Below are 26,180 nucleotides of genomic sequence, written 5' to 3' on the forward strand. Positions count from 1 at the left end.
GATCATTTTTTGGATGAAGTTAGAAAAAATAACTAGATATTATGATGTTCGGAGTTTTGAAGAGAGGGGGAAACAATATGTTCCAAATCCTTTTTTAGAATTTGTAAAAATGTGAGAGGTCATCACTGTTTGCAATTCTACTATCATTCATTTGATGTTCCCATACTAGCTGGGTATGGATTCTTTAGTTTTGCACAAAGCACTTTAAAAAAATAAATAAAATGAATGCTGTCAAATCAGCTTATATTTGTAGGGAAATCTGCAAGGGGCTTTGGCAGGCCCGACCCCCTTCCTGAGGAAATATGCGAGAATATCTAGTATTTTAGCCCCATTGTGCTTGGGGAACAGGGACAGCCCATTGGAAAGAAAATGGAAGAGACAGCCATAAAAAATGTGACAATTTTAATGATCTTACAAGATCCTCAGGAGGGCTGGCAGTAAGTTTAGAAAGAGCTGTCATGAAGGAAAAAGTACAGAGAGGAGAAAAAGACTAATCAACTGCCTTCCATGACAGAGCTGGGAGCACTTCTGGCTTCTGGAAATAATGTCCCTTCTGATTCAGGCACCTAACCAGGCTTCAGCACATCCCTGCCAGGAAAAGGAACTCCTTGAGGAAGACAGGCCAAAATTAAACTGGATAACTGGCTGATTTAAGAAAGGGGATTTTTAGACAAGGGGGTATTTATTACCAAAAAATATGTTTTGTTTCCCCTCTCCCTCCTTCCACTCTAGAAGCCACTGGATGGCAAAAAGTTAAATAAAATTCATAAAATTTATAGCAATTTTACTGAAAAATATCCATTTGCTTCATGGCCTAGATTCAGCTTGGTTTTATGAGGAATAGGTTAAGAAAGCAAACAGATACATGGGCTAGAGAAGAATAATCAATGGAGTCAGTATCAAAATTGTTTCTACAAAGGCATGTTGTTCAGTTGCTCTATGGTCCTCCTGTAACTACCTCCTTTCCTGGCTATCATTCTCTTATATATCTTGTCTCCTCAGATTAGAATATAATCTTCTTGAAGGTAACAGCTTTATTTCTTATATTTGAAATCCTTGTACTTAAGCACAGTGTCTGTTAATCAATTAACTTTCATTAGCACCTACTTTATGCCAGATACTGTGCTAAGTTAAGTGATACAAACACAAAAATGAAATGAGTCCCTGACTTTGAGATAGCCAAAGAAAAGGAAAGTTATATGAATGGTGCATAGTAAATGCTTTCAAAATGCCTGGTCATTCATTCATTCATTCATTCCAAATCTCTTTTTTTTTTAACTTCCCCAACTAACTTGATTGAATGATTACTAAAAAAAACAAGATGAACAATTGAGGTTACAGCTGACTTTATCATAGTGTTTTTGAATCTACCATGATTTCCCAGAAACTCTGGACAGAAAGGGTCATTCAGTCAATCAACAAGGATATATTAAGCATCTACTATGTACTAGTCAGTATAATAAGAAATGGGGATACAAATATATTTTTAAAAAGTCTTTGTCCCTAGACAGACCAAAATGGCAGAGTAAAAGCAGGAACTCACCCAACCTCTCCCCCAAACCACTCCAAATTCCTTTAAATAATGACAACCAAATTTTAGAGCATCAGAATACCTCCAAAGATGGAATAGAATACTTTCCAGCTGAAGGCAACTTAGAAGCAGGGCAGAAAAGGTCTGTGGAGCCAAGATAGAAGCCCAGCAAACAGTTCCACTGCAGGTCCCGCCAACGCAGTCCCAGCTCCAACCTCAGGCCCAGCTCCAGCCCCAGTCCCAGCCCTAGCTCTTGCGCCAAAGCCAGCCTTAGTTCCAGAGCCAGCACCAGCCCCAGCACCAGCCCCAGCACCAGCGCCAGAACGAGTCCAGTGCCTGTACCAGCCCCAATTTCAGAGCCAGTCCCAGCCCCAGGCCCAGCCCCAGCCCTAGCGCCAGAGCCAGTCTGACCCAGAGCCAGAGCAGCAGGAACACCAGCCCCAGCCCCAACCACTCCAGGCCCCAGCTCAGTGAGGCAAGACCTCTCAATCTATATTGACAGTAGAGGCTTCTAGACCTCCCAGCCTTGGGACACCAGGGAAGACCAGAAAGGTCATCAGAGAGGGTCTGTAGCAATTGGATGGGAATCGGGAGTAAAGTCCCAGCACAGAATGCCAGCACCAGTCCTAGCTTCAGCAAAGTAGGACTCTGTTGTTTTAGCCCACTAAATCTAACAGCTCCAGGGCAGAGAAAAGTGTTTCGTGGTCAGATTCCTAGAAGGATTTCTGAAAGCAGCTACACAAACCTCCTGAAGCTTGGGATAGTGCACCCTCCACCTTGGAAACAGAGCCCAACTTTAACCAAGAGTTAAAGGCCCAGTAATAGGCTAGGAAAATAAGCAGAGAGAGAAAAAAAAAGTTTCTGACCATAGAAAGTACTATGGTGACAAGGAAGATCAAAATACACACTCAGAAGAAGACAATATCCAAAATCTCCAAGAAATATAAGAATTGGGTTCAGACCATGAAAGAGCTTAAAAGAGATTCTAAAAATCAAGAGAGAGAGAGAGAGAGAGAGAGAGAGAGAGAGAGAGAGAGAGAGAGAGAGGAAAAATTAGGAAAAGAATTGAAAATAACGGAAAAGGAAATACAAAAAGCTAATGAGAAGAATGCCTTAAAAAGCAAAATTGGCCAATTGGGAAAGGAAGTGCAAAAGTTCACTGAGGAAAATAACTCCTTAAAAATTAGAATTGAGCAAATTGAGGTGATGACTTTATGATAAATCAAAATATAATAAAGTAAAACCAAAAAAATGAAAAATAGAAAAAAGTACATCACATTGGAAAAAACACTGACCTAGAAAATAGATCCATGAGAGGTAATTTTAAAATTATTGGGCTACCTGAAAGTCATGCTCAAAAAAAAGAGTCTGGGCAATCATCTTTCAAGAAATTATCAAAGAAAAGTGCCCTGATGTTCTAGAACCAGAAGATAAAATAGAAACTGAAAGAATCCACCAATCACCTCCTGGAAGAGATTTCAAAGTAAAAGCTCTAGTAATATTATTGTCAATTTCCCAAACTCCCAGGTCAAGGAGAAAATATTGCAAGATCTAGAAAGAAACAATTCAAGTATAGTGGAATCATGAACAGGATAACACAAAATTTAGCAACTTCTACCTTAAAGGACTAGAGAGCTTGAGATATGATATTCTGGAGAACAATGGGGCTAGGATTGCAACCAAGAATCACCTATTCAGCAAAACTGAGTATAATCCTCCAGGGGAAAAGGGGATATTCAATTCAATAGAGGATTTTCAATATTATGATGAAAAGACCAGGACTTAAGAGAAGTATAAGGAGGTATTAAGGAAGATGATATCATAAGGAACTAAATTATATTTATCTGTTTATATTCCTACATGTAGATTTAGAACTTTCTCATTATTGTGGCAGTTTAAATATACACATACAGAGATGTGAGTTGAAGATGAAGGGATAATTTTTTAAATAAGGCAAGAGTGAGGAAAGTACTGAGAGAAAGGGAAGGGGAGAAGTGAAATGCTTTTAATTATCTGCCATAAAAAAGAGGAAAGAAGAAGCTTTTACAGTGGAGGGAAAGAGAGGAAGGGAAGGGTGAGTGAGTGAATCTTACTCTCAACAGAATTGGCTCAAAGAGGAAATAACATACACATCAATATGAATATAGAAATCTTACTCTGCAGGAAAATAGAAGAGGCATAAAATAAGGGAAGAGGGAAGATAAAAGAGAGAGCATATTGGGGAAGGGAATGGTCAATAGCAAAACATTTTTGAGGACAGGTAAGGTGAAAAGAGAGGATAGAATAAATGGAGGGAAATATGGTTAGCAATAGTAATTATAAAAAGAATTTTGAAGCAATTTTTTCTGATAAGGCTTTAATCCTCAAACAGAGAAACGAGTCAAATTTATAAAAAATAAGAGCCATGCCCCTATTGATAAATGATCAAAGATATTATCTATGCCCAAAGGGCTATAAATTAATGCATATTCTTTGATCTAACATTGCACTATTAGCCATGAGTACCAAAAGAGATTTTAAAAGGGAGGGGGAAAGGAAAGGGATCTGTATGTACAAAAATATTTATAGCATTTCTCTTCTCAAGGCAAAAAATTGGAAATCAAGGGGATGCTCATCAACTGTGGAATAGCTGAATAAAATGTGGTATATGATTGTCATGGAATAATGTTCTTCTGTGGGAAGTAATGAGCAGATGCTCTTGGGGGGAAAAAACCCCGGAAAGTCCTCCATGAACTCAAGCAAAATGAAATATACTGTATATAAAGTAAGAGTAATCTTCTGGGATGACCTACTGTAAATGACTTTGCTATTCTCAGTAGTATAATGATTCACAACTACTCTGAAGGACTATGATGAAAAACCCTATCCATACCCAGAGAAGAAACTGATTGTATCTGAATACAGATTGAATCATAAAAAAGAAGGAAAACAAATGGGACATTTGTAAAGAACTTTAAAAACCTTAAAGTGCTATATAAATGTAAATAAATAAAGAAAGGCCTCTGCCCCCAGAGAGTTTATGATCTAATGAAGGAAGACCATAGACAAAAAAAAAAAAAAAAAGCTGAAAAGGCAAGTAAAGGGATTACTAGAGAAGGGAACTACTGTTGAGTCATAGTAGAAAAGTCAGAGAAGTTCCAAATATTTTAAGTTACAAGTAAGAAATGAGAAGATGTTCTGACCTAGGCTTCTTCCTTAAAAGGAGGTTTTGGAGTTTATAATTCAGAACAGAGGATGGTGAAGAAGTGAAATGCCAAAGTTGATAGGATCTCATCAGATTTTAAAGTTTTCCCTATAATAATGAGTCAGTGTAAATCTTCCTGCATTGTCTAACATAATGAAATAGGCTTCCCTCTATCCATATAATCTCAGGGACTATATATTATATTTTGCTTGAGATTATGATTGCTATGGTGAAAAGCACATCTCATTATCCATCTTGGTATTTTACTCGCTTAAGTGGATTATGGGTGAAATCTGTTTAATCCCAAACTACTGTTCCTGCCTACTTACCTGAAGTGCTTCTGGGTATATTTCACCATCTATCAACCTAGAGGATGCAAGATAATATTGATAATACTCTGAGATCATACATGAACTGAATTATTAGGGGAAGTCAATATATATATATAACATATAGCATAATAAATGTGCATATGTATATTAAATATACATATAATTGATATGTGTATAATAAATGCATGTTATATAATATAATTGCTATACATGTGCACATATGTATAAATAAATATATAATTGATATGTATGTACATGTGCACAATAAACATGTTATCTAATCATTATGTATATGTACAATAAATGTATAATTTATATATTTGCATATATGTGTATATATAATAAATATATATCATATAATAAATAAATATATGTATATATGCAGAATAAATAAATATATAACATAATTGGTATATTATAACAAATACATACAATCAATATATTATTTAATATGTCTGACATATATGTATATGTGTATAATAAATATATAATATAATAGATATATGTATGATAAAAACACCCTATATAATAAATTGACATATATGTACAATAAATATACAATATAATATGATCTCTATATAATACATATATTATATAATATAATCTTTATATATGTATAATAAAAAGCATACAATATATTACTGGAGAGGCAACATGTCTGAGCAGATCAAAGATGAGCTTTGGAGTCAGAAAGACCTAAGTTCAAATCCCACTGCTCATGCTTATTAGCCGTGTGTGCTTGGGTAAATTGCTTAATCTTGCTAAGCTTTATTTCCTCATCTAAAATGAGCAGATTGAATTAGAAGGTCTCTTCTAGCTCTTCACTGAGGGTCTTCTAAATCACAACAAGTTGGCTACTTGCCTAAGTGAAAATAAGGTCTTCATATTAATGAAATCACAGGTCTGTATTTAAAAAAAAAAAAAAAAAAAAAAAAAAAAAAAAAAAAAAAAGGATGGCCAAGCCAAGTGATAGTTAATTTCTTCAGTTATCTGCCATTTTGCACTCTCTGTGCCATGGTTCCCCTTTATTCACCTGAGTAATCAAAAACTTCTGGGCAGTGAAGTGGCACAGTGATTGGAGCACCATGTCAGGAGTCAGGAAGACATGAGTTCAAATCTGGTCTCAGACATTTGTTAACCATATGACTGCATAAGTCATTAACCCTGTTTCCCCCAGTTTCCTTATCCATAAAATTAGCTGGAGAAGGAAATTCCACAAATTCCACAAAAATTCCAAATGGGGATATACAGTATCTGACACAACTGGAAAAATAATTTGAAAAATCAAAAAGTGACTCTTTTGATTCCATTAATTGATTGAAACATGATACTTCTAAGCAAGTCTGGCATGAAAGCAAACTATCTTAATTGGGAAATTTGTCCATAACTTCTTCCCCTCCCCGGCATCAGCTTGCCATTCTTTCTGCCTCCACCTTCACCATGTACCATGCCTTGCACTCCCTGCTGGCTGTGGAGGCTGAGGTAGTAGATAGCTGCAACTCAGGAGCTCTGGACAGCAATGGGGCTAAAGTCAATGCAGGGTGCATGCTAAGTCCACACAGATACGCATGAATGATTTGGGATTTGCATTGTTGGAGGCAGTATCTACATTGATGAAATTAATGATCACAGAATAATAAATTTAGAGCTGGAAGAGAACTATTTAATCCAGATTAAGTAATTTTTCCACGGTCTCTAAGCAGGTCACTGTTAAAGGCAGGATTCAAACACAAATTCTCCTTATTCTGTGTCTTGTATTCCTTCTACCGTACCAGGGACCCCTCTGTACCTGGTGAAGCTCTCTGTTAGCATAAGATTGTTTTTAGAAGTCAATCCTGAAGGAGCTTGGTCTGCATGTCAAAAGGTGATAATTGCCAATAACTTACTGGGGATAAGTGAGAAGCAGGGGGCAGCCACAGTTGTCTGACATTCAGAAGCTGCCTTCCTGTTATCTTCCCCTGGAAAGATCTCATGGAGGTGCTTGCTCCAGCATGAAAAACACTCAGAGCAGCTGTCAAAGGGCTCACAAACTCTTAGGTTGAAAAATGGAAAGACCAGGTTTGGAGGAGAAAGGGAGAGCTTGTTTGTGAAAGCTAAGTATCTATGATGGGCTTTCTCTATCTCCTCCCCTCTCTCCCCTTGATGTGAAATTACTAACTCCAGGACTGAGCAAGTGGAAACGCCTTTCCTCGGTGGGAATATGAGCATTTCTTAGGTTTAGCAATTCTGGCTGTAAAGATTTTTATCCCATTATAGCTAAATGATGAGGAAAGAGAGAGAAATGATGACAATCTTTTGTAGCCACTCCAGCAGGGTAAATACCAAGAAGGGAGAAAAATGTTCGGACGTTGGGCCAGTGCCCTTTCATCTAGCAGGATGAAAAAGAGTAAGGGAAAATGTCTTCCTGGTGAGATGTATTGAACCATGGAATTTCCCCTCCAGGCAAGTGATGGGAGCCCATTGTCTGAATCATTTAACTCCATGCTGGACAAAGGCTTGGAGAATATGCCCAAAGGAACCACTATACTCAGATAGGTGGGACCATGAGTATGTGTGTGGGGGTGGAGCTGTGGGGGGCTGATATCATGGATCATTTATAGGTCTGATTGTGCTTCAGAGAAAAGGCTGATAGATTTTAAGTCAGGAGATCTGAGTTCAAATTCTGCCTATAGTTTTTGCTATCTTTGTGACCTCAGATTCATCCCTTATCCACTCAGCTCTTTCAATGGTAAAAACAAATGGACTATACAATCTATATTGAACAGCTACTTGGTAAAGTGGATAAAGTACTGGGTTTGTAATCAGGAAGACTCATCTTCTGGAATTCAAAGCTGGCCTCAGACCCTCCTTAGCTATATGATTAGACAAGTTATTTAATTCTGGTTGCCTCAGTTTCCTGATATGTAAAATGATCTGGAGAAAGTAATAGCAAATCACTCCAGTATCTCTTCTAAGAAAACCCCAAATAGGGTCACAAAGAGTGGGATATAACTGAAATGACTGAATAACAACATAGACTAGATTACCTCAAAGGTCCCTTCTCATTATAAATATATTATCCTACATCTCTTCCTTTTCCACTCAGACTTACTTTAGCTACTCCCTGACAGCGGGTTTTCATTAAAAGGAAGCAACTGGGTAGCAGAAGTTATTGGAAACTAGGGTACAAAATTTCCCAATTTTGCCTAAAGCTGTCCTTGAGTGGAAAGTGCCAGCTAGGTATGTGAAAAAGCTGAGTGGGCTGCAGTGAATCAATGGAATTTTTTTTTTTTTTTTAAAAACTGTGTCAGGGAAAATGCATAAAAACACTGAAGACCAGTATAATATATTCCAATCTGAACAAGGCAGATTTCAAACTTCATTCCACCCCCAACCCTCCCACCTAAATGAAAATTAAAGTTAAGAGTCACTTTCAGATAGGAACAAACTTATTTTTGCAACCCTAAAGAAAATACACTCATCAATACCAATCAGCTATAGAACAATTCTCAAACAAATACAGAGTGAACGATATTTGCTCCAGCCCCAGGCTGACAATTTGTTGGGGGAGGATAAGGGATGGTAGGAATTGAGAAGGGGGAGCTAGAAAGGCGCTTTCTGCTTCTTTGGACTGTTTTACAGCTCAGTATGAAAGTGAAATCCTCAGGTTTTCCCAGGGCTACTGTCCAATGGAATGCCATGACATTACTGGCTTATACAGAGTACCACCCTGCCAACACCCTGCCAACAGTGACCCACCCATATCAGCCCATATCAGCAGTGTGCAAACACTGACGGCATCCCTTCTGCTTACCCCATCCCCTTTCCCCACCTGCCAGCTCCCTTCCTTCCTTTTGTGGAAACTTTGGATTCCTAACCCTCCCCCCTTTCTTTCCCCATCCCCATGCTCACCCCTCCCTAGAGCACCTGCTCTAATGCTTAGCTAATAATGTACTAGGCTTGGTGCTGTTCAAATATAGTCTATAAATCTAATTCTAATTTCCACAGTAAGAAAATTGGAAGCAATTTTAATAAGCTCAGACCCCTCCCACATACTTCTTCTTTGCTTTTCTCTCAACGTTAATGAGAACTTAGGGGAAAAAATGCTTTAAATCTCCCTGAGTGTATTCCCTTGTTCCCTTGAATGTCAGGGTGATAGGAATAAAGCTTGTTTTTGTCCATTTTTTATTCTCTACACTAAGGCAAGTGAGATTTAAAAAAAATATTCCAAATGGATCAGTGATCAAAATTCTTTTTTTAAATTCACATGCCAAAAAAAGAAAAGAAATATACTTATCTGATTTATTTATCATAATGGTGCAGAAGATGATTTTTAAAAAATCTATTAAATAAATAGGTTAACTGATAGAACAGAAAATAGAGGGAGCTCCTTTACATTTCTAAATCTAAGATGATTATATCAAAATGGAGTTTCTGAACAACAAAAATGAAGCATGCAGAATAAAATATAACATAAAAGATCAGGAAAAATATTTGTGGTAAATATTTCTTCAGTACTTTATATTTCAATCGATCTATCACCTCACTGATTTAAGTACTCCCTCTAATGGTGCAACCTATCCATATCTTTTCATCTGATATAATTCTTTTCCATTTCCTTTCATAATTTCTACCTCAAATATCTACCCAATTTATTGAACACTGCCTTCCAACATTTTAGCTTTTTATGTATACTTGTGCAGCACACAAGTTATTAATTTATTATCACTTACTCTCATTATATGACCAATTCATCTTTTCTGATTATAGATTTTCTGGATAGCTTGTATACCACTTATGAATAAATTATCATCAACAAGATGCCTGAGCCTACCAACACTACAATATGCCTTTAACTTCCCTTTTGGTCACCAACAATTTTGATTCTTTGGATACTGTGGCATTCTATGATTTAAGGCGTCATACCGTTGGGAAAAATGTTGTTAAAAACAAGTCAACAAACATTTGTTAAACTGTTACTATGTCTCGGTTACTATGTTAGGCACTAGGGATACAAAGACAAGCAATGATTAGTTGTTGCTGCCAAAGAGCTCTTAGTAATGGTGATGACATATAAACAATATTATATGTGTGCGTGTGCGCATGTGCGCGCGCGCGCGCGCGCACACACACACACACACACACACACACAGATAATTTCAGAGGAAAAGCACCATTAAGGGGAACCAGGAACTACTTGAAAAAAATAAGATTTTAGCTGACTTGAAGGAAGTCATGGAGATAGGCATGGAAACAGCCAGTGAAAATGCACAGAATTGGTATAGGGAATGTCCTATTTGAGGAACAGGAAGGAGGTCAGCCTAGCTGGATTCTAGAGTATGTGGAGAAGAATCAAGAGTAAAAAAGATTAGAAAGGTAGGAAGAGCCCAAGTTGTGAAGGATTTTTCTTATTATCAGGAAGAAATTTTTTATCTTTAGAAATATTGTGCAATGACCCAAATATGATCTGATCCTACCTCTTTTCTCTGTTTAATCAAATGCATCCTCAATGTTTTTTCCAAGATTTATTCCCAGCCCACTACATATCACAGTTTGGACAATGAGGCACTTTTTGCTGATTTTTTTCTCTTTTGGAATCCCAAGATCAATCTCTTTTGAATGGTTGTTTTTATCATTAGGGAGACCTCATAATATTTTTGTCCTGATATAATGAGCAGTGTGTCATTCAAAAACAAGAGAATGTGAAGGACCTCACCATCTCATGGGGAAGGGAACCTCCCTTCCATTTGAACTTCACCTGAATCCCAGCACTGAGCATTTTTCAAGCATAGCTCTTTTTTATGCTTTGATTGATGTTGCTTATCAGAGGATCATTAATAGACTGACTGCAACTACCAAGGAATCTGCTATCATATTAAGATAGGCACAGGAAACACCTTGTTAGAAGAGAACTTTTAAGGCTTATTCTTTTTTTTTTTGTGAGTCAAAATTTTTTTTCCTTATCAGTAAACAATAAACATAGTTGGATCTTGAATTTTTTACACCTTTTCAGTCAACTGTGTGACTAAACATGTGGTCTGCTGTAGAAAATCATTTATGAAAACCTGAACATATTCCTCTCTCATATTTTTGTCAAGGTCACCCTTGATATGTGGAGGGTTTATCTCTTAATACACACACACAGTATTATTTCCTTCTATTTCCCTCTTCCCCCGGAAAATAAAATAAAATCAAACCTTTGTAACAAATATGCTTCAAGCAAAGCAAGTCCCCACATGTCTAAAATCTATATAATATAATCTACTATCTCTTGCTCTCATTATATGACCAACTCGTGCCTCACATTGCAAATTTGGGCTGTCACCTCTCTGGCAGGAGGTGGCAGTATTCTAAGACAGTAGAGCACTGGAATCATAGGTGAGCATTGTGTTAATCAGAATTGTCTTTCAAAATTGTTTGTTTTACAATGTTATTGATACAGAATAAATCATTCAGTAGAGCTCTGGAATCATAGATGAGCATTGTGTTAATCAGAATTGTCTTTCAAAATTGTTTGCTTTACAATGTTATTGATACAGAATAAATCATTCTCCTGACCCTATTCATTTCATTCTATATCAGTTCATACTGGTATTCCCGGATTTTTCTGAAATTCTCGTCATTTCTTACAGCACAATAACATTATATTATTTATATTCATATGTTATAATTTGTCCAGCTATTCCCCAGATAATGAGGGAATAGTTCTCTATGGTTGTTTCTCAAAAAATACCATAGAGATAAGAAGGGTTAATAGATATTGATGTCTACTTGATCATCTTTGTAGGTTTGGTGAATAATGAAAACCGTAAGCAAATTTTTCCCAAATATTCCTACCTTTTCTCCTTTGAATATCTTGAAAATTGATTGCTCAGTGCTTATAAAGCTGTGTCAGGATCAGCATGGACTGGGTCTGGTCTAGCTGTTCCTATCACTCTTGACTTTTTAAGAGTCATTTGTCTTCCCAATTCCATTTATGATGAGAATGTTTTTATTAACATGGTTCATTTCCTCCCTTAGTAAAGCCATTGGATGTTGGATGAGGATCTCACATTTAAAATTCCAAGTTAAATAAATTGTAAATTAAAATTTGTTTTTTTTTTTTAAATAAACAAACATTTTGTATTCTTAGCCTATTTAAAAAACTTTTCTGCCATTCAGGCACACTTATTCCAGAGGTGGAGAGGTCTCAGTGCAGAACCAAAAGCCATATTTTTTTGTTTGTTTGTTTCATGGATTGCCACAGATAAGGGATTCATCAGTTAGTGATCAAAAGGATGGTAATAAACCTCACTATGTTTATTTAGGCTGGTCCTCAGTTAGCAGATACAGTGTGAAGTCAAGATTATACTCTTGTATAATTTCTAGTTACTTTTTAGTTACTTAGGACCTGTGTTCTCTTGGAATAATTTTGGAAGTCAGGATCATTTTCATGGTAAAACAACATATAAAAGCAAGATTTTTGTTGAGATTACAAGAAATAAACCTGATAAAAGTCATACTTCCTCAAATTTATAAAGAATTATACAAAAGTTAGGTATCTTCTCCACCTAATTGACTGTGGAACCAAAGACATGAGTCAAAATCTCACTTGTGACACATAGTACTTGTGTTGTGGATGAAGCTAGTAGTTCAGTACATATCAACTCTGGACTCCAATCAAGAAACTTTGAATTCAAATCTGACCTCAGATACTTCCCAGATATGTGACCTCCAAAAAGTCACTTAACATATCTGCCTCAGTTTCTTGAACTGTAAAATGAGAATAATAACAGCAAACACTTCTTAGGGGTTTTGTGAGGATCAAATGAGATAATATATGTAAAATTAATGTGGTACACAGACTCTGGCACGTGTGTGAGCTTAATAAATAGTTTTTTTCTTTCCTTTCTTCCTTTCTGTATAACTATGGGCAAGTCAAACAACCTTTTGGGGACTCAGTTAACTTATAAATAAAATGAGAGGGGCATACTACTTAGTTTCTGAGGTCCTATTCAGTGGATTTATGATGATCTAATTGATAAGTGGTCAGTTCTTGAAAGGGAATTAACCATAAATTTTCCTTAACTATCTGAAAAATTATCCAAATTATAACAATCAGAGAGAGAGGTACCATAATTCAGAGGATAGAGGGCCAGCTCCAGAATATATACATATATATGTTATATATACATGCACATACATGTGTGTATATATGTATGTATTTACATTGGCTCTGTGATCCTTGGTTTGATATAGGGAGCTTCCTCCAGCAATAAATCCACATGTACAGACAAAGAGAAATAATAATAATGAGAAAAATGCAAATCAAAACAACTTTGTTCTCTTTAAATGGATAATGTTGGTAAATTTTGCTTGTTTTTTTTTTTGTTTTTGTTTTTGTTTTTTTTTTTTTTTTTGAGATTGCGTCTTCTTATGTCATTTGGACTGGAAGTGCAAAGACCGCTCATGAACCTGATTCAATCAACCAATTCAACATTGGTTGCTTAACGTGGAAATTTTAATCTGCTCTCTTTTTTCAATTTGGGTCAGTTCAGTTCACCTCAGGCAGCCTGGTGACCCTACACTCTGCAGGGTCCACCATATTCATTTTAGATTTAGCATTTGAAAATGGCAATCACTCAGAACTCCCTTGGCCTAATTCACACAATCCACCAGCCTCAGCCTCCCCAACAGCAAGATCTACGTAAATGGTACCACACTCAGCCAAACTTAATCTGAAATAATAAAATATTATCATGGTGAAGCATACCAAGGCAATACTTAGGCTGACAGCATCCCCACCACAATTCCCTTATGAATTCATTCAAGATCATTGCTTTAGTACCAATAATTGTTAGTTATATTTATACTCATCATGTGTATAAAAGCAGTTGAAGATCATTCAGTAGAAGAGGATTAGAAAAAGTTTATCCTATGGGGAACTAGTGTTCCTGAGTTATTCAGAATTCTCATTAATGTGCAAAATGTCTTTTAGACCCAGCACTGCTACCCTAAAGAGTACAGGACCAGAGAGGAGCAGTATCTCTTTTTAGTAATAATATCCTTTTAATCTTTTGGTACAAAAATATTTATTTAGATGATATTTGATGGGAAAAACATGTACTGTTGCATTCCATTCCCAAACCTGAATCACTGGAATGGCTTGAGTTAAGCTTAAACACTCAAAATATTTAGTCTTAGTTAACAAAATTGAATTACAATGTGACCTTCTAGTTAATTTCCTGGTTGAAGTGGGGAAAAGGCAATGCTGGGTCAGGGAATCAGATTATTTCTCCAAAAAAGGTCAGAAAGTATAGACAGTGAGCTTGACATTGGTTCCTGAGAAAATTCTAGAATAGATCATTTAAGAGAGGAGTGATAAACATCTCAAAAGGGAATGGATCATTATGAATCCTAGCATAGCTTCTTTAAGAACAAGTACGCCCAACATGACCTCATTTCCTTTGTTAGATGTAGATAGTAGATTGGGAGTGGTATTGCTAATATATTTTCCTAGATTTTAGCAAAAATGTTGATAAAGTATCACATTATTCTTATGTTATTCTATTGGAATGTTATTCTTGTTATTCTTATGGAAAAGATGGGGAGAAATAAAATAGAAATGGATCCAGAGCTGTTTGGATGGTCAGACCCAAAGAGTTAATGGTTCAGTGTTAGTATTGCAGCAAGCCCTCAGCTGAGGACCCAAGGGATCCAAGCCAACCTTTAACTTCAAGTGACTAGCCTGTGTAAGGAATAAGTTGATCCTGCCTTTTGGAAGTTGCCATACTTGAGGGCGTCAGATTTTAGCTATGGGAATCCTTTGTCACAAGGCCATAAAGGCTTAGGCAGAGGAATTTGTGAAGTTCAAGCAAAAAATGAGGACAACTCCAATGGCTAGCTGGAAAAAATATCATTGCCAACACAAACAGATGCTTGGCTCTGTGCCATTTTACATTTTTATAAGTGATTTAGATAAAAACACAGATAACACAGATGTAATTATCATCAAATTTGAAAGAAGGAAGAAAGGAAGAAAGGGAGGGAGGGAGGAAAGTAAGAAGAAAGGAAGGAAGAAAGAAAGAAAGAAAGAAAGAAAGAAAGAAAGAAAGAAAGAAAGAAAGAAAGAAAGAAAGAAAGAAAGAAAGAAAGAAAGAAAGAAAGAAAGAAAGAAAAGAAAGAAAGAAAGGAAGGAAGGAAGGAAGGAAGGAAGAGAGAGAGAGAGAGAGAGAGAGAAAGAAAGAAAGAAAGAAAAAGAAAGATGGAGGGAGGAAAGAAGAAAGAAAGAAAGAAAGAAAGAAAGAAAGAAGAAAGAAAGAAAGAAAGAAAGAAAGAAAGAAAGAAAGAAGAAAGAAAGAAAGAGAAAGAAAGAAAGAAAGAAAGAAAGAAAGAAAGAAAGAAAGAAAGAAAGAAAGAAAGAAAGAAAGAGGAAGGAAGGAAGGAAGGAAGGAAGAAAGTAAAAAAAGAGAGAAAGAGAAAGAAAGAGGGATGGAGGGAGGGAAGGAAGGAAGGAGGGAAGGAGGAAGGAATGAAGAAACTTCACAAGTATAAAGGATATAGATTAATTAGATATCAGTTGTCCTTTGAAAGTTTGCAAGTCAGCAATGTGATGTGATAGCCAAAAAACCGTAGTGTACTATTGTGGTCCATTAAGAACTTGTAGGGAGGGGTAGCTAGGTGATGCAGTGGCTAGAATACCAGCCCTTAAGTCAGGAGGACCTGAGTTCAAATAAACACTTCCTAGCTATGTGACTCTGGGCAAGTCATTAACCCCAACTGCTACAGTCAAGAAAGAAAGAAAGAAAGAAAGAAAGAAAGAAAGAAAGAAAGAAAGAAAGAAAGAAAGAAAGAAAGAAAGAAAGAAAGAAAGAAAGAAAGAAAGAAAGAAAGAAAGAAAGAAAGAAAGAAAGAAAGAAAGAAAGAAAGAAAGAAAGGAAAGAAAGAAAGAAAGAAAGAAAGAAAGAAAAGAAAAGAAAAGACTCCTGATATATAGGAATTGTTTTAAGAACAGAACATGTGAAGAAGAAAAGACTCAAGGAAATATATGAGAGCTATCTTCAAGTATGAAGGACTGTCATATGGAAGAAGGATTATATTTACACCACTTGGCCCTAAAAAGCTATATCAGTTATCAGAGAAAACAACAGCAGCAGCAGCAGCAACTTCCTAATAATTAGAGCTGAATAAAAGTATAATGCTCTTTATCATATCAGAAGGTAATGGGTTCCTCTTCCACGTAGGCTCCAAGAAAGACTCCAAGCAGAGGCTATGTGATTTCTTAGGCCTATTAAAATAAAGATTCTTTTTCATCTAGTCTTTTTAGATTAGATGGCCACTGAGATATTTTACAGCTCTTAAATTGTGTGATTCTGTAAATGAGTGGCCAGGATTTTGGTGGTTTCTAGTTACTGTATTTTTAGGTATATATAAGGATTTCTCTCCATGGGAAAAAAAGGGGACCCCCACTGACTCTGTAAGATTTCCTTCTGCAGCTGGTTCTAAAGTACAAATCACCAATGGAGAGAATGAAATTTCTAAAAGAAATGGGTTTAGTGAATTGGATCCAAGCCGACCTCTAACCTGCACTGACGAATCTGTGTCAGGAATAATTAGATCCTGCCCTTTAGAAGGTGCCACACCTGAGGGTGTCAGATTTTAGATATGGGAATCCTTTGTCACAAGACTGTAAAGGCTTGAGCAGAGTAATTTGTAGAATTCAAGCAAGAATTGGGACAATTCCAGTGGCTAGCTGGGAAAAAATATGATCTCCAACACAAACAGATGCTCTGGGGATGACGGGAAGAGGCACTGAGCCCACTGCCGTGTTAGATGGAAAGTAATAATGCTTTCTCCCATAAGCAGCCTTGAGTTGGCTCGTGAAATATGAGATCTTAAAATATAAAACTGATTACCAAATTTTTGTGGAAGAAAAGGGATCTTCTAATTGACTTATTGGCAATCTTGAGACCTTGGAAAATGTGAAAGGGAGAAAAAAAAGAAAGTAAGAGCCCCCCAGTGGAGATCTTAAAGATGCAAGGATTTTGTGTCACCTAACTGATGGGGATACTGGGGTTGATTGGTAGGCCAGGGAACACTAAATTGGTGGCACTACGGTGTAAGCCCCAGTGTCTGCAAAGATACCAAGAGAGATTGTATGCAAATTTTATGATCTCTTACCTACTTTGTTACAGATGACCCTGTCGAATAATGGGAACTATGTTTGTGTTAAAGGTGTTGTTACTGGTTCCATGGCCCTGATTTTTCTGATATTGCTCTTTTTCATCGTTATTGGTGCACATTAGGAGACTTACTTTGAGTTCCCTCTTCCCACCCAATGGACTGTATTTTTTTCAGAAATTTTATATTTTTTGTTGTTTCTCTCTTCTTATTGTTTATATTGGACTTTTCTTCATATGCTACTTATATTAGGATTCTTCCTAGGATCATAAAATTTTATTTATTTCTTTATTTTTATTATAGCTTTTTATTTACAAGTTATATGCATGGGTAATTTTATAGCATTGACAATTGCCAAGCCTTTTGTTCCAATTTTTCCCCTCCTTCCCCCCATCCCCTCCCCTAGATGGCAGGATGACTAGTACATGTTAAATATATTAAAGTATAAATTAAATACAAAATAAGTTTACATGTCCAAACCATCATTTTGCTGTACAAAAGGAATCAGACTCTGAAATATTGTACAATTAGCCTGTGAAGGAAATAAAAAAATAAAAAATAAAAAAATGCAGGCAGACAAAAATATAGGGAATTCAATGTAATGGTTCTTAGTCATCTTCTAGAATTCTTTCGCTGGGTGTAGCTGGTTCAGTTCATTACTGCTCCACTGGAACTGATTTGATTCATCTCATTGCTGAAGATGGCCAGGTCCATCAGAATTGGATCATAAATATTTTAAGGGATAGAAAATCACCAGAGGATTTGGAGAACCTTGCCAGCAAAGGGTGGGATGTTATGTGTTATGATGGGAATAACATTTATGTAGGCTGGTAAGCTTTTTTAAAAAAGATATCCCAAGAATTTGATTGTACCACAGAATTAGGGGGTAAAAAAGTCACCCTTATGATTTTCCAAAAGCTGGACAGCTCCTATTTGTCCTGTGGAATGTCATTATGACCTAATATTCCTGCCTGGTGGAGATAGAGGGGGATGGTGTATGGTTTTTAGTAATTACATCTATATAATACTGTTTTGTAAATAAAGGTATTCTGGTTATATTTTAGATCCAGGAGGGTTTCATTGCATTCTATCTTCAGATTGCCTTGAGTTTAAGACTGGCCCAGGATACTGTGCCTTTCTACTGTACTTTGAATTAACTAAAACTTTGACTTTTCCAAAGTGGCTCTGCTGCCATAGAACACGAGTAGGAGAATATTAGTAAAAGTGTGTGTGTGTGTGTGTGTGTGTGTGTGTGTGTGTGTGATTGTGAGGATTTTGATGTGACAGAGACCACTATGCAACTTTCCAAATGCAACCCATCCCAATTTCTTCCTAATTAGAGGTCTCTGAGAAAGGACCAGATAAGCTTTGTTATACTTGGGATTCCATTCAGATTTGTGCTGAATCAGATGACCATTGATTTCTCTTCAGACTTGCAAATTCTTTGATTCCTATTTATGTTCAACTTTAGGATTAGTTAGCTCATCATTCATCTATGATGCTTTTCCATGTGCATGAATGGACTAACCCAACCGAGAGCCTATCTAGTTTCATGTCATAGTTTAGGCAATATGTGATCTTCCTCCACTTGTTTTTCCAATGTGGATAATCAGTATAAGTTCTTTTGAGCTATTATGGATCTCAATATCATCTGTTAGGTGGGCATATTAACATCTATCCTCTCTTATTGTTCAGTCATTTTGAGCTGTGTCCTAGTCTTTATGACTCTATTTGGGAATTTCTTGGCATAGATACTAGAGTGGTTTGCCATGAATACAAGCCATTTTGTTATTATAAGTTATTATATATTTATAAATATATTCATATATATATATTTATGTTATAAGTTTTCAAGTCAAGATCAACTGAGGTCACTAGTTGTTTGCTATACTTTCCTGAATTAATACATTTCTTTCTCCAATTTATTTTACAAATGAGAAAATTGAGGAAAATGGGGTTAAGTGACTTGTCCAGAGTCACATAGCTAGTAAGTTTCTGAGCCTGGATTTGAACCCATTTATATAGGTCTTCCTAACTTCATGCCTAGTACTGTGCTACTTAGCTACCTTACCTACCTTCTCTACCTCAATGGATTAATATGAGGACCAAATGAGAAAGGATTTTATAACTATAAAATATTAAATCAATATAAGCTACTTCATTAATAACAAATAATAAATCATTACTATTATTGAAATTATCATTGTCATTAGAATAATCATTATTACTATTATTTATGATAATAGTAATTACATGATAATATATAATTAGAGTAATTAATAATGGTGATAATGATGATGATAATAATAGTCCCTTTTTAACAGTCTTGTGATTTCATTAGTTTAGGAAATTCCCAATGCAATTTCCTATACAAATAAAATCACAAATCCAAGAAAAAGTTGCTATTATAATAATAATTATTATTATTAGAGAATGTAATTTGATAGTTGGCATCCTTTCATGGGTTTGGGTCACTAATCAGATGGTACTAGCCTCTGAGAGACAGACACTTACTCATGTGTATGTAGAGATGATATGATGTATAGACCCTTGGAGAAGCTGGCAAAGAACATACTCAAACATAACAATTGAGTTACAGATCTAATTTTTTAAAATCCTCATAGAAATCTTGTACATAGTGGCACTTAATAAATATTTGTTAGCTTATTGGTCTCATGTATTGACTGGAGCATTTATCTCTTCCTCCACCAACATTAGATCCCACAGCACAGGGCCTATCATCAGAATTGCCAGGAAGATATGTTTGTTATCTCTGATCAGGGCCATGGCTATTGCCTTTTTCATTTTATATATTTTAAGGGGCCTGAAGTTCTAATTAAGTACTTTATCTTCTTTTACTAGGAACTTTTGAATAGAAAGAGATGAAAAAAGAGAGACTAGACTAAGAGTCAGAAGAAAGGAATTCTAGATCCATCTGTTGCACTACATTAGTTATGTGAACTCATATGAACTCACTACAGTATCAATGGACCTCAGTATCTTCATCTGTAAAATGACTCCCAAAGGTCCTTTTCAGCTCTAAATTTTATGAATCTATTAACTCCTTCACTTCATAGATGAAGATGTTTAGCCATATAAGTAGAGACAGGATTAGGGTTTAGACTTTGGGATAGCATTCTTGTCCATTTTGATGAATTACTTTCAGCACTGATTTAGGGATCTGTTCCACTAAGTAGAACAGAGGTCTGAGTAATAGGCCAGGGGAAATGACATTAATGGCCAGCCCAAGTAAGAAAACAGAAAGAAAAAACCCAACAAAATGAAGGGTTTATGTAGGAAAATATTAAGGAATGATGCTTGAAAGTAAGTAGGTACCATATCATGAAGGGTCTTGATGCTTGTTGAGTAGCTAATGAGATATGGTAGGCTTTGGATCAGAAGAGTGACATAATCAGTGTTGTAATTGAGGAAGAGGAATACAACAATAAGATGGATTGGATAGGGAAAGGACTAAAGTCAAGAAGATGAGTTAGGAAGCTATTCTTTAATAGTCTAAGCATGAAAGAAATAATGAAAGGAAAAATGTATTAAATCACTATATATGTTGGTCAAGTTATTTTATCTTTCTGTTTTGGAGTTTTCTAATCTGTAAAATAATAATAGTTATCATTTATATATCATTTAGAAAGCCATCTAAAATATTTACAAAACCCTTTTCATCAAAGTTACCTGTAGGATTGGCAGGCTGGTATAACAATCAATGATATTTTACAGACGAAGAAACTGAAATTTAGAGAGATCAAATGACTTTCCCAAATTCACTGACCAGCCGATTTGATTTGTTATCTCTTTGCAGTGACCAGATGCACCAGAAGGAGCAGAAAAGAGGGAGAAGGAGGAAATACCTGTCAGGGCGGGTGTCCCGGATAGCCCGGTTACTGGGGATCCGATCGCTCTCCCGCTGGTTGAAGGAGTACAGCTTATAGGGATCCTGGCCGACTTGCCACTTCTTAGCACTCAGGTACCGCCGCTCCTCAAACTCGTCCCACAAGTCACCCCAGTCACTCTCCAAGGCCTGTGTGACATGAACATGCACTTGGTGAGAACTGAGCAGTGACTGCTTGGAGCCCTCCTCACTTCCTCTCCCCTCCCTTCTCCCCCCCTGCCCCCGCCACCTCAGGAGAGAACCCAGGGCAGGCAAGAGCTGTCTCGCGGACCCTGGGTCTGGGCAGGATACAAAGTGGCCCCTCTGGGCAGTCCTAGCCTGTCCTCGGCAGCCCAGGACAGAAGGCAGTCATCAAACCTTTCCTGAATGGGGTCTCACAGAATCCCTTCCGCCCATCAACTCAAGAACTTTTTCTGGTCTACAGAACCAATAAGGGTAGAGGAAAATGGGTATAAATGCCATAGTGTTGATTCATAGTAACAGGTATAGCCAATGAATACAAGCCATTACTGCATCTTGTTATTTTATTATTATAAGTTTTCAAGTCAAGGTCAGCTGAGATCACTACCTGTTTGCTTACTTTCCCAAATTCTTGATCTCTTTACCTTAGCAGCCCATATACTTGAGGGACTCTTTCTAATTAACTTCAGTACAGTCAAATTGCCTCCGATCCACACCTTTGCTTCTATCCCAGAGAAGCTACCTGGAGGCTACAAATGATTTCTCTTGGATAATGGATGATGAAAATAGTATGGCAGAAACTAGGCAGAAACTAACATCTTACCTCATATACAAAGATTAAGTCAAAGTTGGTAAATAATTTAGACAACAAAGGTTGATACCATAAGCAACTTAGGAGACTACAGAATAGTTTACCTATCAGATTTATGGAGAAGAATTTATGATGAAATAAGAGATAGAAAATATTATGAAATGCAAAATGGAGAATTTTGGTTACATTACCTTAAAATGATTTTGCACAAATAAAACCAAGCAAGATTAGAAGGAAAGTAGAAAGATTTACAGCAAGTATCTCTGAAAAAGACCTCATTTCTCAAATATATAGAGAACTGAGTCAAATTTATAAAAACAAAAGTTGATTTTCCAGTTGATAATTGGTCAAAGGATATGAACAGACAGTTTTCAGATGAAAATAAATCTATCTATTGTCATATGAAAAACTGCCCTAAATCACTATTGATTACAGAAATGAAAATTAAAATAATTCTAAGGTACCATCTCATATCTATCAGATTGGCTAATATGACAAAAAGGGAAACATTTATAAATGTTGGTGAGGATGTGAGAAAATTGGGATATTAATGCAATGTTGGTGGGATTGTGAACTGATCTAACCATTCTAGAAAGCAATCTGCCCAAAGAACTGTAAACCTATGTGTGTATCCTATGGACCTGAAATAACCACTATTAGGTCTGTATCCCAAAGAGATCATAAAAAAGGAAAAAGACCTCCATGTATAAAAATGTTTATACCAGCTCTTTTTGTGGTGGCAAAGAATTGGTAATTGAGAGAATGCCCATCAACTAAGATATGGTTGAACAAATTGTTGTATATGAATATAATGGAATATTATTATGCTATAAGAATTAATGAGCGGGAAGAATTCAGAAAAACTTGGAAAGATATACATGCAGTGGGCAGAACCAGGAGAACATTGTACAATGATAAACAATGATTAATTTAATTTTTCTCAGCAAAAAATGACTCCAAAGATAATTCCAAAAGGTTCATGATGGAAAATGTTATCCCTATCCAGAGAAAGAACTATGGAGTTTGAATGCACAGCAAAACATACAATTTTCACTTTTTTTTTTTGCAATTTTTCCCTTTTTTGTTTCTTTTATCATAGGACTAATTAGAAATACGTTTACATGATTGCAACATATAACCTATTAGATTGCTTGTCATCTTGGGGAGGAAAGATGAAAAGTAAGAAGAAATCATTTGAAACTCAAAATCTTGTAAAAAATTAATGTTGAAAACTATTATTGCATATATTTGGGGAAAATAAAATACTACTTACCAAAAAAAAAAGAAAGAAAGAAATAAAATAGATGATTCAAAAAGGACCTGGGTCTTTGGACTACATTAAGACAAGTAGGAAAATCAGTAGTACCCTTAGAAGGAAGCATATTCCCAAGGTCATTAGTTGGTAATTGGATTCTGTCCCTAAATATGAGGGATAATAGCTTGAATTTGATATTATTATAGAGAAGGGAAAGGTGCTTATTATTATTATTATTATTGCTCATTATCATATTAAATACTTGCTTACTAAGTGATTTTAGATAATTTTTAAAAATTTTCTTTTAAATTATATATTTCATTTGATCCTCACAATAACCCTATGAGGTAGGTACTCTTATTGTCCTTATTTTACAGCTGAGGAAACTGAGATATGCAGAGATTAAATGACTGGTCATTGATTACACAGTTAATATGAGGCTGGATTTGAATTTAGGAATTCTGACTAGATAATCATTCCGTTCTTTCCACTAAGATACTGAATTGCCTTCAATTATCACTATAAATATGGGGTTCTCACTCATAAAATATATTCCATAATACATTTACAAATAATATATATAAAACATATACATGCATGCATCATAAATATACATATATATTTATATATGAATACATGCATATTTGTATGTTGTGAATTCTTTCATGGTAGAGAACATGTTTTAGGCTCACTTTATATCCACACAGCACAGTGCTGATCTATCCTAAGTCCCCAATAAATGCTTGTTGACTAACGTAAATCCACTGTAATGCTACTGGATTTATCTACAGCTACCTGTATCCCAAGAGGGAACTTAGAGAAACTGGTGCTGGATGGTCTAGTGGAATTAATGTTGGGTTTGGAGTTAGAAAGCCTAGTTCTGCATCTTACTACTTGCACGATCTTAGATGAGATATCATTCTTTAAAGTTATTGGTTTCCTCCTATAAGAAATGAGAGGGTTGGACCAAGATGAATTCTAGAATCCTTTCTATGACCCTGTAATGGAAGGGCAGTCAGTTGTATCCCATCAGTGACAAGGGTATAGTTTCCACATTGCAAGGACCTAAACAAGGTGAAACCCACAAGAAAGATGGTACCCTGACAGCTGTCCTCCTCTGGACAACCACAGATGATGGTAACAGGGGAGACAGATCCCAACTTGTTCATTCATTACAGGCTTAAAGAAAGCTGTGACCTTATCTAATAATTGATCTCTTCCTCTTTGTTAACTCCTTTGGGAACCCAGGGTACTCCTGCTAATAGCATAAAATGAGGCTTTTGAAACCAGTGATTTTTATCCAATAATGGATTTTATTAATGTTGGATAATAGGGCTGTTGTATTAATGGACTTGGAGGAGGGGAGAATGTAGGTGGATGGAGGGCAGGGAATAGATGTGGTATTTTCTGGGGGCTGCTCGATCATGTACTGGCTGTATAGCAAGGGATGGGTCTCAGTTTCCAAAGCTGTAACCACCAGTCAGAGTCATAGTAACACAAAACTTTAAGACTACAAGATAACTCAGATATCACCCAGTCCACCTCCACATTAAATGCATTAAGAAGTTGGAAATGTTAGACAGAAGGGGATTTGCCCTAATTCTTAATATCAAGGATTTTTTTTGTGTTTTTTTTTTAATTTCAGGACTTTGTCACAATCATTTTGTTTCCAAAAATATGTGTATCATCCTGAATGTTTTTGCATTATAGGCATGCTCAGCTTAACTCAATTTCTGAAAATATGGCATTAGGTAAAAATGTTTCACAATGAGGCAATTAGTCATGTAGGAACCATTGTCTAAACATACTCAGTAGGTTAAATGACATTGCAGCAGGGTCTGGCAACTGTCTTGTTGGGATCTGGGTTATAATGGATTTGAGCAAGGTTATTATCAATTCATACTGGTCAGGACAATATTATATGGGAGAGAGGAAGCATGTGTTAATGGACACAAAGCTGGTCTTGATGCCTAAAAGACCTGAGTTCAAGCACTGCTCTTACATATGAGAGCTCTGCAAACGCTAAGCAAGTCATTTAATTGCTCCATGTCCTCAGGCAATTCTGAAAGACTACAGAAATTATAGATACTAGTGCCCAAGTGCACTAGTGAGTAATTCAAAAAGGCTGCTATCTGGGGTATGTCTATTACCCCTGGACAGCACTAGAAGCTGAACAGCAGAGAATACATAGCCAGAAATGTAGAGAGAATGGAAAGGAACAAGCATTTACTAAGCATTTAAAAATATATTTGTTTAACTCTCACAACGTTTTGTAGCTGAGGAAACTGAGGCAAAGAGAGGTATCTAAGGCTATCTGGCTGGCAACTGTTTAAGGCTGGATTTCTCCTCAGGCCTTCCTGACTCCAGGCTCAGTGCGGAGGATCTGAGGAGAGAGAGAATTTAACTAAATGGCCCCTTGACTTGGCCTGAACTCCCAAGGGCCCCCCCTGCATCCCCACTCATTGCAGGAAGCCAACAAAGACAGCATGGTGTTTTCAACTTCAGGGATAATGAGGCAAACCACCCCCCCCATTCCCACCCCCACAGAGTCTGTTCCCTCAGAGGCAGAATGGGAAGCATCCTGAGCTCAGCTGAGATTGAATCCCAAGAAAGCTCTCGGCAGCAGCAGTAATGTTGGCAAGAGAAATTGCAGAGGCAGCCCGATGGAGATGACACGAGGAGGCAAAATAATGCCCCCAATCATTACGTAACACAGATTCCCCCCGAAGAAAACTCCCAATAGAGGGAGCTTAGAGGACCTTCTCCAGGAATTCTTTCCCAGCAAGCACAGTCAAGCATCATTAATTAGAAAAAAGTATCTGTTTTGAAACTCAAAGTTTTCATCTTCTGTTTCCCACAAAGAAAAAGGATACCTAAGAAACAGGGCCCTTAGAGTTAAAGGGGTATCTTCTATTAATGGGGACTAGGGAAAAGACAGAGACAGACAGAGATGGACAGAGAGAGACAGAGAGTCAGAGAGACAGAGACAGAGACAGAGAGAGGGGAAAGAGAGAGAGAGAGAGAGAGAGAGAGAGAGAGAGAGAGACAGAGACAGAGACAG

General features: G+C 36.5%; 1 protein-coding gene across 1 annotated transcript in view; it reads right to left on the reverse strand.

The window, feature by feature from the left end:
- The window catches only part of GALNT14 (polypeptide N-acetylgalactosaminyltransferase 14), a 315,282-nt gene that overhangs the window by 122,700 nt on the left and 166,402 nt on the right, over window positions 1–26,180 (reverse strand). Inside the window, exon 2 of the mRNA XM_051976114.1 lies at window positions 21,052–21,221. Coding sequence (XP_051832074.1) covers window positions 21,052–21,221 — 170 coding nt within the window. The remainder of the gene's footprint in view (window positions 1–21,051; window positions 21,222–26,180) is intronic.

This window comes from Antechinus flavipes, chromosome 2, assembly GCF_016432865.1.
Source record: "Antechinus flavipes isolate AdamAnt ecotype Samford, QLD, Australia chromosome 2, AdamAnt_v2, whole genome shotgun sequence".
Taxonomy (NCBI): domain Eukaryota; kingdom Metazoa; phylum Chordata; class Mammalia; order Dasyuromorphia; family Dasyuridae; genus Antechinus; species Antechinus flavipes.